General features: G+C 42.1%; 1 protein-coding gene across 1 annotated transcript in view; it reads left to right on the forward strand.

Moving 5' to 3' along the window:
* Window positions 1-15,177, forward strand: part of NEK11 (NIMA related kinase 11) — a gene marked incomplete at its 3' end in the record, with an annotated part of 144,309 nt that overhangs the window by 27,205 nt on the left and 101,927 nt on the right. Inside the window, 1 exon segment of the mRNA XM_079922816.1 lies at window positions 14,551-14,716. Within this exon segment, the coding sequence (XP_079778942.1) occupies window positions 14,551-14,716 (166 nt within the window).

Genomic DNA, 15,177 nt, shown 5'->3' on the forward strand with positions numbered 1-15,177 from the left:
GGCTGTGGTGCCAAGTAACTGCTCCTCATATGGCACCTGCTGCTGTCACAGTTAACACCAGTGTCACTGTTTTAGTGGCTGGATGTTTTCTCAGGATTGGCTCATATCTCGGTTTTGGTTCTGTTTTTAGGATATTCATTTCATCCCTTTAAGGTACATGACACTTTCTGATAGCTTGTTATGCTTTGTCTCTGCGCTCCCTCTGGATTGCAAAGCCTGCATGGACAGAGGCTGTGCCTTGGACAAGGAGAGTGTCTTGCACAGCTCAGGTGCTCTGTACACAGGTACCGAGTTTAGAGACTAGAATTGAGGTAAGCGTTGAGAAGGTTTCCTCATAAGTTCAACATCGAAGTGTTGTTGTAAGTTGAAATTCTGCTTCTGAATGAGCTCTATTTAAAAGAATTACTGATGTCTCCTTGGGGACACCTCCACTGCTATGTGACTAAAGTGAAAACTGCTTTATGTCACAAAGGATCCAGAGATTGAGATCCCCCCCTTGTAATAGGCAAGACTTACGCCTACGACATAACCACCAATGACAGCAACAATAGTAATAGTAATAATCATCATCTTACATTCCAAGAAGTTGGAATTGAATTTGAAGGTCAACCATAGCAACAAGTTTTGGCCAGTACATCTGTGTTCTTCTTTTCCTCATTCTTATTTCCACCTACCCTTGCTGGTCTCAGTTTTCTATTTTATTATATAAGTTATGTCAAATCCTCTGTGGAATAAGGCTGAGTACAAATCCATTCAAGTAGTAAACTATGCAGCAGGACATGTTCAGAGGGTCAGTGGGTAGCTGTACTTTATCACTTCTGGGAACAGAACAAGAGGTAACCCACACAAACCACATGTTTTAGGACGTGAGCCAAAAGTGTAAGGGTGATTTTCCTCATGGTGTTTTAACCCTGACTGGAGTTTCTGGGTCCTGTGGGTGTTGGCTGCAGAATGGTCTCAGGAGGGCCTGTGGTCGAGTCTCACAGTCTCTCTGGCTTCTAGTGGCCTTATCTAGAAAGTGAGGGGCTGGGCCAGCAGCGGGTCCCAAACCTTTGCTGCCAGAGGAGCTCTCATGTTTCCTGTAATGGGAGGGGCACACAGGCCCTCTAGCTTGGGCTGCTCTTCAAAGCCCCCTCCAAACCCCCAGCCTCTCGAGAGCGCTGGGGCCCTTCAGCATTCGCAGCGCCAGCAGCCCTCTGACCCCTCCCCACTCCCAAGCTCGCTATTCAAAGTGTGCTCCCTGGACTAAGCCGCTCAGGGTGCTGCCTGGGACCTAGTTAGAGATGTGTCTTGGGCCCACCCTGGACTGTATTGGGATAGATCCCTGTGATTTGTGTGCACAGCGCAATTTGAGAAGGACTGCTCTCACATGCTGTGTCCTCCTTTGAGGCTTCCTCAGATATCATACTTTATGAGTCTAACAGTTCTTTTTCCTTTCATTATATGAACATGAAAACACTTTGATTTATCCTCAAATAAGTTCCAGACTCTCCTGAAACAGTGCTGGTGGAAAACTGCGCTCAAGACTCTTTTGCAGTGTCCTTTGCTCAGCATGGTTTCCTGAGGAGCTGGCCTCCCTGCCGAGCTCCTGCGGACTCCTTGGGCAAGTGGGACAGCCCGGCACAGTCACCGCTGGGAGAAGCAGCAGTTGTGACGTTTGCAGAGCACTTGGCTTAGCCAGGCTCCCCTCAGCCTCCTGACTCTGGGAAGTAAAGCCTTGTGTGATCAGAGGCAGGCCAGCCCCGTGTCCCCCATCCCTTCCTCCCCTTACACAGCCCCCGGTGACTTTCTCGTGTGTGACAAATCATTGACTAAACCCGTAAGCTGTCATTCAGGGAAACTGGATCCTTCCTACTAGTAGAATTCTAATTTGAGCTCTGTCAGTAGGTTAAGCCCTGGCTTTCTGGTCATAAAAACAGATTTTTTTCAGCCTCAGCACAAGTCAGCAAAAACATAAGACCCAGAATCAGTTGCTTAAACCCTCTAATGGGAGTATGCTAATCCAGAGCTTTGATTCCCTCCCTTTCTATCTCAAAGTTAAATACAGTAACAACTGCTTTGTGCTATAGTTAAAGAGAGAGTTGTAGCTCAAATCCCTATGTTATAATTACTGTGATGATGAAATAGAGACTGAAATCTGGAAATACAAACCTTTTTCCATTTTGGCTGTCTTCATGTTAATTTGAGGCCAACCAACACCTGCTACAGATAAGATGGGGAGACTATTTCACTGAAACCCTAGATTGTTTTTTTGTTTTATTTTTGGAGCACCAACTTTCTTCTTGCCTGGATCTCAATTTAATTTTACTTTACACAGGGTTTATCCTTTGTTGGCTTTACCTAGTCAGGGAAATGGAGCTAATCAGTTTTTGTTGCTTCTTAAAACTCAATTTGTTCCCGTCTTGATTTCATGGTAGACTTTGCGTCACATCTGATTATCTCATTGCAATCCGCAATTCTAGGTTTTTTCTGTAATGTTCAAAATAAAAACATGACATGAATTATGTATCAGAATTTTGCATTTTGAATATTAATCTAACAGTAATTGTAAATTTGAAACATAGAACAGTCATAACAAGGGCTAACCTATTATCTATGGTAAATTATTCTTTCACATCCTTACTGACATTGTCATGCTCCTTAACTTCCTTGATGACACAAACAGGACCTTGGTTTGCTTTAAGCTCAGTACCTTTCAAAGTGTGATAGAGTGAATGAGTGATTGATTGCATTGAATCTTATGTTATCGATATTTTTGTTCTCAAGGCATGTTACTGCATTGTTAAACAATTTTGAATCAAGTGAGTTTTGCACAATTCAGCTTTTTGAAAACTGGCCCTCACACACACACAGTCACACCTGCAGGGTTGTGGTACCCAGGACAACCTCAGAAATGTAATCTAATGCTAGGAAAGGTAAGTCCTGGGAAACATTGTCTTCCCCTTCTGTGTGGTCTCATTCCAAACCTCCAAATCTGGGGCTCTGTAACTGGCACAAACTCTTGATTATCGGTAATATTTTCCATAACACTCAAATGATAATTAATAAAAACAGACATAGCTTCACCAGTGCCTCATCAGGAGCAAGACCATTATTCTAGTCATTTCATTTTCTCTTCTTTGATGCTAAGGAGGGGATGAGTAGAGCAGGTGACAGCTGTTTTTGTTCTTTGAAAAATGGTTTGAAAAATGAGAAAGTTTTGGGTTGTCTTAGCTGCTAGACACTGCAGATCCTATACACAAATGAAAGAGGGGAAACTGTTAAACTTTGAGACGGACTTCTCTTCTTTGGAGTTGTGGTCTGTTTCCTCCTTCAAGAGGTGAATGGCGGCTCTGCTGTAACTTCTCTATGACCTTGGATACATTAATCAGTCTATAAAACTCTTAGAAGAAAACAGGCAGGACACTCTCTGACATAAATCTCAGCAATATATTTTTTGATCCACCTCCTAGAGTAATGAAAATAAAAACAAAAATAAACAAATGGGGTCTAATTAAACTTAAAAGCTTTTGCACAGCAAAGGAAACCATAAACAAAGTGAAAAAGACACCCCACAGAATGAGAGGAAATATTTGCAAACAAAGCGACCAACTCGGGATTAATCTCAAAAATATTCAAACAGCTCATGCAGCTATCTCAATATCAAAAAAACAAACAACCCACTCAAAAAATGGATGGAAGATCTAAATAGACATTTCACCAAAGAAGACATACCGATGGCCAAAAATCACATGAAAAGATGCTCAACATCACTAATTATTAGAGAAATGCAAATCAAAACTACAATGAGGTATCACCTCACATCGGTCAGAATGGCCATCATCAAAAAAAATCTACAAACAATAAATTCTGGAAAGGGTGTGGAGAAAAGGGAACCCTCCTACACTGTTGGTGAGAATGTAAATTGGTTCAATCATTATGGAGAACAGTATGGAGGTTCCTTAAAATCTAAATATAGAACTACCATAGATCTGGCAATCCCACTCCTGGGCATATATCCGGAGAAAACCATAATTCGAAACATGCACCCCAGTGTTCATTGCAGCAGTATTTACAATAGCCAAGACATGGAAGCAATCCAAATGTCCATCGACAAAGGAATGGATAAGAAGATGTGATACATATGTACAGTGGAATATTACTCAGCCATAAAAGAGAATGAAATAATGCCATTTGCAGCAACATGGATGGACCTAGAGATTGTCATACTGAGTGAAGTAAGTCAGAGAAAGACAAATACCATATGATATCGCTTATATGTGGAATCTAAAAAAAATAGTACAAGTGAACTTATCTACAAAACAGAAATAGAGTTACAGATGTAGAATACAAACTTATGGTTACAGGGGGTAAGTGGGGGAGGGATAAATTGGGAGATTGAGATTGACACGTACACACTACTATATATAAATTAGGTAGCTAATAAGGACCTACTGTCTAGCACAGGGAACTCTGCTCAATACTCTGTAATGACCTATATGGGAAAAGAATCTACAAAAGAGTGGATAGATGTATATGTATAACTGATTCACTTTACTGTACAACTGAAACTAGCACAAAATTGTAAATCAGCTATACTCCAATAAATTTTTTTTAAAAATGACAGCCAAAAAAAATTACTCAATCCTCAGGACCTTAATAGGTTGGGCTGCTTTGATGGATCTACTCTTGAGGGTCTTGTCTAGCTTTAAAATTCTATAAATACATAAAATCCATCCCAAGATTGGGGAAGAGGTCGAGCGAGGGGACAGGATCAGAAACTGGGCAGCTTTGTGCTTCTTATGGGACAGGTCATCCAGTGGGAGTTATCATCTCTGAGATGTTAAGAAACCTCTGAGCAGAACCATTTTCCAGGATGAAATATCTTTTTGCCATTTTTCTCTATCTATGCAAGTGTTACTGTCAGCTCCCATGGATAAGTCACTTCCAGATAAGGGCCATTCCAGCAAGGATGTTAGGAAGCAGTTTTTATAAACTTTCATTTTCTGATGGATGCCCAGCATGTAGGCTGATGTGCTTCCATAAGGGGAAGAATCACACATAGGGATTGTGTCTCTCACCACCTGCACCACAGTGCTTGGTGGGGTGTTAATTTTGATCATGTAGTAGTCAATAAACGTTGATGGTGCATCCACTGTGTGCTAAGACTTGTGCTAGACACCGAGGATACAGAAAGGAACAAAATGTAATTGCTCTCAGTCTGGGGATGGAGACCAAGAAATAACTATGAAAAGACATAATTGTCAGAATTCCTATGGTGAAGGTAGTGAATGAACTGAATTTTGAACAGTGATGAGTGTGCAAGCTTGGTTCCATTCAGACATACTGCCAGGTGCTGGGAATCTCACAGTGAATGGACTGTGAGCTGGCTCTGGGTGGCTACAGGCCAGTACAGGACCTCCTATGTGAATAGACGTCACAGGGGGCAATGGGAGCCTGGAGGAGGGGCCCCTAGCCTATCCCTGAGAGGTCAAGAGAGACTACTCTTGGATGGAGGCTTCTTACAAGGCCGCATGTGAATAAACATCACCTCCAGTTCTTGGAACTTTGTTTTACCTTCTAAAAATTATAATGATCAACCTTGTGCCTCTAATACCTAATGACCTCATCTTTAATTTCTTAAGTTTGAAGCTTCAGACTATGTAAAACAAAGTAATTCCTTATATTAGCAATTTTTTCTATCTCCAGAGAATTATAGAAAAATGTATATTTATTATTATTTATTAAAGTATGTTTTCTTAATTGGGGGGGAGCAGGAGAGGAGAGAGAACAAATCTTTTAGAAATTCTTTTTTTCTTGGTCATTTTCATCTCAGTATATATTTTTTTTAAAGAAAACATTTTTAATCTTACAGTACAGTACCTTGAAAAGTACAGTAGTACAGTACAACAGCTGGCATACGGGGGCTGGTATCAAGTGAGCAGGCAAGAAGAGTTACTGACTGGAGGAGAGAGGAGGGGTGGGAAGTATTTTTTTTATTTGTATGTTTTATCTTATTTTTGATTGCTGTATTATCTGTGCCCTTTACTTCCCTCTTTTCCTCGTTGTCCCTCATTTTAGAAACCTCCTGTTTGCTATCACAACTCCAATATCTCTATCCAAGGGAAGGAAGGGAACAGTGGTGGAATTTTAATCTTTCTGAATCTTGATACTTTTTGATAACTGCTAAAATTTTTGACACATGAGAATTTTGAATCAACGAATAAAATTGTTTTCAAATTATTTAAAGAAATCCCATGTTATCTTAGTTTCCAGATTCACTAACAGATAATTTCTAGTCCTTTATTCAAATAGTTTTTTCTCACTATACATCCATTTTTGTATAGTTCATTGTAGTTTACTTTGTCATAATTTTTTGAAGATTCGTATCAATGTCCAAGTAGAAAAGAACCAATTTATCTTTTCCAGTTTAAAATAGGAGACTTAGCACTTTCTAAGGAAATAAGACATAGCCCCTGTTCTCAAGGGGCTTATCTCTGTTCTAATCTTTATGTACTGCACAGCTAAACCTAACTCCCTTCCTTTGGCTTTTCACAGCCTGAAGCACGTACAAATGTGTGGAGTGTTCACCACATCCTCCACCTCTGCTTCTAATCTCTTCTTTAAAAACCTCCTCTTTCTTCCTGTAGCAAAGTGTTGGTATCAGGATATCTTTGGCCACCAAGATGGCTTAAACAATAAGAAAGATTCATCTCCCTAACAAAAAGTCCAGAGGGAGAGCAGATCCCCGTGATGAAGTCGTAAGGGGCCTTGGTGCCTTCCTTTCACCCAGCCTGTCGTCTCAGGACAGTTCCTTCAGGACGCCAGCTGGCTGCCGAGGTCAAAGGAGTCACAGGTGATGATAGCGTTGCAGAGATGGAGGAAGGGGACTCTCCTCCTATGCTTCCCTTTTTTTATCAGTGAGGAGCATCTTTCCTAGAAAACCATCACGAGCCCTCCCCACATCTCCCAGGCCAGAATTACACCACGTGTCTAGACTGATCACTGGCAAGGGGACTAGGATTACATGGTGGGCTTAGATCAGTTATGATTCACCCCAGGGGCTGGGGAGAGGGGGAGACAGCCACCCTCTCTTAAAATAATTAAGCCAAAATATTTAATGACTGTGCTCGTCTGTATAAATAAGAAAGACAGAACTGCCTGACCACTTGTCTGGAGGTGTGTGGGAGAAGGAGGGTGGGGGAAGAGCCCTCACTGGTTCTCAGGGGAGCTAGAGTTGGCTCCGTTACATCTCTGGTGGTAAAGAGAACTTTCCAAGGCTGTGGAAAGGAGCTCCAGGAAGGGAGCTCACCGTGAAGGGAACCCACTCATTTTTTTGGCTGAAAGGAGAGGAGAGTGCAGTTTGTTCTCAGTGAACTCTCAGGAGACAGTCCCAGCAGCTTTGGTAGAGGCTGTGACTTAGACACAGGGAGGAGATGGCTGCCTGGCCATGAAGGCACAGATACCCAGTCTGCCCTCTGTTACCGCCCCCGCCGACCAATTCACACTCACTCATGGATTCCTGGGCTCGGCTGTGGAGTCTCTGTTAAGCCCTGGGAGGAGAGCTTTGCACAGCAGAGCAGTTAGACACTTTGTGTCTTCTCTGTCACCTCCAGGGAGCCCCCCCCTGGGAAAGGGCTGGTTGGGGTCCATCCTGAAGCCAGTTCTGTTCTTGCACTGACACCAGAGATTCCCTGCGGAGAACCTCCACTGAGCACCAGCACCGTGTCCAGCCTTGAGACGTGTGTTCAAGCCATTTCTGTTTTTTAAGTTTATACAGATGGGAAGAGTCATTGAATTCACATGATTATTAGATACTTTTTATTCAGGCAATATTTATCTTCAAAACTCCTGCTCCTGAAATTTCTGTTTACTCTTTTCTGTTCCTTAAAAATAAAAGGCAACCTGCCTAATTTGTTATGTTACCAGCATTGAAACACTGCATGGAACTTGTTACCACAAATGAAAATATAATCTAAACAGGAGCAGGAAAAACATATTTGCCAAACAAAAATGTCTGAAATACTTCTACTGTTATTTGTTCTTTGTTTTTTATCTGTATTATTATTATTAGTTATTTTTGCTTATTATTTGTACATAATACTCCCATATGCTGCTAATGTGTTTGTAAACGAAGTCTTGAGAAGCATAGGAGATGGAATTTATCTATAGGTTATAACTGATTTGCAGTTTCATTATTCAGTGTTACAGACACTGTGTCTCAGAATCACTATATCCTAGCTATCTTCAGGAGTAAAGGTAAAATAGAGCAGAATTTAAAGTGGAGAAAAGTTGCCTTTATTTTCATCCCTGTGACAGATGGTGTTGGGGCCCCACCTATGTCCCCTGGCCAATTAGCATTTCCGGTACGTGGACCCAGCCTCCACCTGCGGCAGGGGCAGTTCTGCCTGAGGCCTCCCTGGCTGTCAGGGCCTCTGTGCTCCAGTGAGGCGGAGAGTGGGGGAGTTAATACTCCCAGGAGCAGCCTGAGTCAGTGGATGAGGGAGTCGGTCCCCGCCCCTCAGGCAGAGGAGCCCAGAGGTGTGTTCTATGCCTGCCCCTAGGGTTCCTCCACAGTTAAGCCCCAGTTGCCCACAGTGGTAACTGGCTTGATAACAGGCCCTTGAATGGCTCCCCTCCCTTCACCTCACTTTCCTACCCCTCTTCTTACTGCCCAAATTGATCACCTGCCTCAAATCCTGTCTCAGGGTTTGCTTCCTGGGGACCCCAAACTAAGGGAGTCCTCTAGAGCAGAGCATGCCTCGATACATTATCTTTTAAAATGTAGTTATATATAGCGCAAATGCTTTTTTCTGATTAAAAATTGGGATAGATAAATGGCGGAGGACGGGGGGGATGCGGGGGGTGGAAGGAAGGAAGGAGTATTTTGTGAACCTGCCAGGTTTTTAGGTATTTTAAGAAATACCCCTCCCCGTAACATTTTCATTCTTCGTTCCATAATGTATACTGTGGTTGTGTGTGTGTCTGTGCACGATTTACTCTAAAGAAGGATATATAGATATTGGAATTCTCAAGCAGTTTTCTTTTTTTGAAAAGTCACCTGCTTATTAACTTTCGTAGCCTATTCAGGTAATGCAAATATAGCTGTCCCTCTACTGGCTATTGGTTTATACAGGGCAAATTGTAAAGAATGATAAATTCATTTCTTTTGTTACTTGGAATCCACCTGGGGAAAAGGCAATTCAGCTTACTACAAAGTAGTTTCTGTGTGCAAAAGTGAATGTCCTGGGGCTCTAGTCTATAGGTTTTACGTTTTTTCTCTTCTCAAAGGAGAGTTAGGGGTCCTCACCCCATCCCCAGCTCTATTATTGCATTTATCGTGAAGTTGTTCAACTATTTTTGTACTTGTTGGCCTTCCCCATGAGACTGAGCTTTCTTGGAGGGCAGGAGTTTTATCTTTTTCATCTTTCTATCCCCAGAACATGATACTGTGTTTGGCATACCCAGGGCAGTCAGTAGATGGTGAAATAACAGAAATGTGGAACTTTTGATGTGAAGGTATTCGGCAGTGGCTGCCTGGCACCTTGTGTGGAGTCTGAAGTCAGGCTCAGCAGAAGGATTTTGGTCCTTAGTTGCTGGTGTCTGCCATGGGCACCTGAGTCTTGCTATCCCTGCACTGTATGGTGATGTCATCTGAGCTCCATCTGTGTCCAAAAACTGCAACATGCCTATGATCAGGGGTGGAGAGGAAAAGATCAGATGAATCAGTTTTTACCCTGAAACAAGCTGGGATCAGGGATTTAATTGTTAGAAACAAAGGCAGCTCATAGATTATGGCATATGATGATCCATAAAATAATATTATCCTTTTCTCTGGCCACAGACCTTAAAAATGTTTCTGAATTGCTGAAAGAAGGAAAAACAACTGAAATAAAAGAAAATCCCATCTGTTGTATACTCTCCACTAACACCTACAATGTTTTTTCAGCTACTCCTTTAGGTACCTTTAGTTCCCAGCTTTCCCATCTTTTATTAATGTGCCACTTTTTGGGACAAATATCACTGCCATTTTTTCATGTCCCTTTACGTTTTAAAGTTATATGTCATATTAAAGGGGGTTAAGTTACTTTTAAAAGGATGTTTTTCCACTCTCATGATACTTCTACCCATAAAAGGCCCTAAATCCCTCAGAAGATCCTAAGTTTTAAGACTCAAATAAATGAATAAAAATTAACCTAAATGAGTCAAATCTTTGGAGGTTCAGTTTTCATTACCCCAAAGTGAGTGCTTCATGGGAACACCTCACAGTGCTCTGTGACGCATAATCGCGTGGGTCAGGGCTCTAGACGCAGATATGAGTAGCCGCCCTCTGCACGGTTGAGGCAGAAGGGGATTGATACTGAACACAGCTGTGGGAGGCTGCAGGGCAGGGGAGGCTAAATTTCCAGGAATGTCAGCCTGGAATTGGCCCACTGCCACTGCCCCCAGGCCCACGCTCTTTCTTAGGACACCTGTATGAGTGAAGGGAGGTCCTGTGCCTGCCCTGTCCCACCACACAGCTCACACCCAAGGCAAGGTCCCGGCTTGGTCCAGCTGACTGGCAGAACCTAGGTCCCACACTGGCACCCCAACTCAAGGCAGATGGGAGATGAGGAATTGTTGTTGTCTGTCTGTTTGTTTTTATCTAGGGAAGGCAGGACCCACAGCCCAGGGGTCTACTACAATGTAGGGAGGCTGTCTAAAGACACTGGGCAGCCACAAATGATAGATTTCTGCTATGATACTGTCTCATGAAAATAGCAGGCAAATTGTCTAAACTGGCCTCTGGTGTTAAAAAATTGTGTAGCAAAAAGATGTGAAGGAAGTACACAAAATTGTTACTGCTGATGATCTCTGTAGTGGATTGTGGACTATGTTTTGTTTTCAAATTTTTCTGTAACAACACTATATTTCCTTGTAAATTAGAAAAATAATGAGAGCTGACCATTTAAGAAAGGATTAGTTAAAATAATTGCAGCCTTTCTAGATAGATGAAAACTCTTACCCTGAAAGTCCTGAGCATATTTAATAATCTGTTAAACAGGTGAATATTGAATTTTTTAAAAAACAAAAAATATTACTGCCTTATTTAAGCTGCAGTTAAAATCTGTTTCCTGTGGATTTGCCCTCAGTGGGTACAGTAGCTGCTGATCAAATTAGAGAATCACGGCAGCTTAAATCAGGAGGGCCTCAGACATCACTTACCCTAACTGTGTAGCACTCAGCTCTATTTGAAGTTTTAGAAAATACAAACATACACACATTTATGCACACTGATCTGCTTACTATCTGTCTTCCTCAGGAGACCCAAGGGCAGGGGTGACGAATTCTCAGAGCCCACTACACCACTACACACACAGCACTCCTCACTGAGATTCCAGAACTCTTAGGCCCCTTGGTTTACTTGCCCCTTGAAGACCTTTCTTTCACTCCTACCCCTTGCTGGACACAAGGAAATGTGAGGTTCCTGCTTTGGAAATATAGCAGGGCTTCTGCTCTGGGGCTCTTCTCCCCATCTGGGAGTTCTGTCCCCCAGGACACAGCCTGGGGGACATGAACTATTTTCAAGGGCTCAGCAGTGCCTAATGTTCTTGTCTCCCCTCCATCTGGTCCCGAGGGTCTCTCTCACGTCGGACAGGGAGGACACTCACGCCACTGGTCAGGTGCTCCTTCAGATCTTTTCTCTTTGGCCTTGGTTTCTCCTTTGGAAAATCAAAAGCCAGGGATTTTACTCATATTCTCTGTAGTTTGTGATGTCATCTTTTTCCTGAGGCAGCCTATGCTGCTTGTTCAATTTGAAATAAGTGAAAGACTACAGGGAAATTTGGGGAAAATAACCCTGAACTTCTCAAAGATATCATCTGCCCCATTTGTATGGAAGGTGGGCCAAATTTGAAGGGAATGAAATTAGCTATAGTTATCCCAAATTTCCAGTCACTCTCCAAAGTTTGTCAGTTCACTACTGATTCTAGAAAGAAACATGCCACTTGGGGAAGAGAACAGAAAGTTTGCAAAATGAGTGAGTCTGAAGGGGTGCCTGTTTTGCAGCTGCTAAAAAGTTTCTCCTGAACAGCTGAAGTTCTGATAAAATAAATATCTGTCCTGTTACTTAGGAGAGGGTGACAGGCTGAGTGTCACTGAGCCAGGGGCAAGCTTCCTTGACTTGGTCAGTTTCTGCACTCTGCTTGGCTGATAAGGCTCTCACACTATGTGACACGCAGTGAGAGTTTCCTCTATCAGTTCTAGGTAAGGAAGGTGGAATATCTCCGCATCTGCCAGAGGTGAGTATATTAGATATCACCTGTCTTGATAGCCCTACCTTCATCTGCTAAGCTGTGGGCAAATGAGATTTTATGCCTTATCATCAGTCTGCCAGATGGGGCTCAGGTAACTCTATGTAAAATCCCATGCCCTGTTGCACAATAGTTGATGTTTGCAAGAAAAAATAAGTATCTTAAAACTTCCGATAGCATTTGTTCCTTCACAGCAAGAGAATATTGCAAGTTTGAGTGAGGCTTTATAGTGCCGTGCTATATAAATTAACCACTGTGACTTTTACAACTGCACGTTGGCTGGGGCGCAGTAAGTACTGGAAAAGTACCATGAATATGTCATTTGGCTTACGGCTTTATCATTTTTAGAAGTTACAGGAAAACAACCGCGTCTGTCATTTCAAGTTCCTTTATTATACCAAACAGTTTGAGATGCCACTCTTAATAACATGAGGTCATTTTTAACCAAATTCTTGCTAGAACAGTCTCTCTATAGAACACATTACCAAGCAAGAATTTCTCCAGAATCCACTCCATTATCAAGTCGGGGCCTGGTAGGGCGTTCAAGACCTAACAAAACCAATGTGATGGCCCCTGTCCAGTGTTATTGGGGCTGGTCCTTAGTTACATAAGGGAACAATTTAAAAAATGAAATGACATAACTAAAACGTTTATATCAACTTAAAACATATTGTTGTACATTTTCTCTCATTTTTGTTGTGCAGCCAACATCTGATGTCCTCTGATGAGAGGTCGCTTCATCTTTTTTGCATAAACTTACCCATGTTAAGTTGATTAAGTTTTCCAAGTTTACCTTCTTTAAAGTAGAATGAGAATTTAGCAATCTCAGTTCAGAATTCTAGATTTTTACATTTTTAAACCAACGTTTTAGAACTGTCTTATCAATTACTTCTTTAACAGCATTTTTTTTTTTGCAACTTGTCATTATTAAGCTTTGTGGTAAGCATTTGACTTAGTTTTTCTAGCAGAGACAACACTCACTCATCCTTCATCAGTTTGTCATATTTAAGTCACAGATTTACAATACTGGGCACGAGTGGCATAAACAGGTTTGGGAATAGACGCTACGACTTGGGTAAACACCTTAACTGGAAGGTGGTCCAGAGAGCACCTGCTGGCCACCGCGTCCCCAACACAAAGGTGGCCATTGGCATCTGTTAGAAAGGACTGCAGAGCTCTGGTTAATCTAGGATTTGGTTAAAGGGCCTTTAATTAAGAGAGCTCCTACTATAAATACATTTTCATTAATATGCATAGATAGTTACTCTTAAATAACATTACTGCAAAATGTCTTCTAGTACAGGTCCTGCAGAGCTTAATGAACAGCTAAGGCTCACTTATAATCAGTGGAATCTGTCTGCATACATAATTGGTGCTCTAAAGTGCTTCTCCCGGCAATCTGTTTACACTGTGGCACTGTAATTGGTTTGGTCATCAGTCTGTTTCTTTCTGTAGATGGGAAGAGATAATGTTTTCATCCACTCCTCATTAGTTACCACAATTTTTAAGTTAATAATTTGGAGATGTAATGAGCTCTTGTTCCATTTATACATGTTTGAATACCTCTGTCAATGTTTTTAGAGTTTTTTCTTTTCCTAAATACTGGTAGCAATAAAGTATGATATGCCAAGGATAATTTTAAAAAGAAAATAAGTAGATATTGATTCTGCTGATATTAAGTTGATAGATTTGGAAAATTTTAGAGCTGAGAGACAGAGAGAAGCATGTGTATTTATACACACATGCGGAGGCAAAGAGAGAGTCAGAGAGGAAAAGAGAGTCAAAAAGGATAAGACAGATGCAGAGAGACAGATTTTATAATTATATTATATTCACACACACACACACACACACACACACATATATGTATATATATATATAGAGAGAGAGAGAGACAGAGAGATACCAAGATAGGAATAGTGAGAGAAATAGAAAAGCAGACAGAAACAGGAAAACAGATAAGTAGAGACAGAAAACACACAAAGAGACAGAAAAAGACAGAAACAGAGACACCTAGAGCCTGAGGAAGAGCCGCTTCAGCCACGCCACTCAAGATTAGCCCTGTCTCTGCCCCGTGTGACCAAACTAGGGCCGCAGGTGTGGAGGGCACTGCCAGGACAGAGGCAGACCCAGGGTGCCCAGGAGTCACCAGTGATAGCAGAACTCTGAGTAGGTCACAGCCTGGGCATTAATTAGATGGCCCTGCACCGCTGTTCACATCTATTAAACATGTTTTTGAGTTCTAAATGTATTAAAATTTTTTTTTTTTTGGCTGCAGAAAGGTCCTGAAGGAAATCTCTACTGGAGAACTCAATCCAAATGAGACTCTGCAGGCCACTTTGGAGGCCCAGCTCCTTTCCAAGCTGGACCATCTAGCCATCGTCAAGTTCCATGCAAGCTTTGTGGAACAAGATGATTTCTGCATTTTCACAGAGTACTGTGAGGTGAGACTCTCCTTCACTTTTTGAAATCTTAATAAAAATATATTTCATAGGGCTTCCCTGGTGGCACAGTGGTTAAGAATCCGCCTGCCAAAGCAGGGGACATGGATTCGAGCCCTGGTCCGGGAAGATCCCACATGCCCCGGAGCAACTAAGCCCCTGCGCCACAACTACTGAGCCCGTGTGCCACAACTACTGAAGCCCGTGTGCCTAGAGCCTGTGCTCCACAACAAGAGAAGCCACTGTAATGAGAAGCCTGCGCACCGCAACCAAGTGTAGCCCCCACTCGCCGCAACTAGAGAAAGCCGGCATGCAGCAATGAAGACCCAATGCAGCCAAAGATAAATAAAATAAATAAATTAAAAAATATATATATATTTCATAGTAAAAAGCTGTCTGTAAAGAGACATCTCAGAAGTTTAACTAGCCAACCACAAGGTGAACTATAAATACCTGGGATGTTG

This window comes from Stenella coeruleoalba (genome assembly GCF_951394435.1).
Source record: "Stenella coeruleoalba genome assembly, chromosome: 5".
Taxonomy (NCBI): Eukaryota; Metazoa; Chordata; class Mammalia; order Artiodactyla; family Delphinidae; genus Stenella; species Stenella coeruleoalba.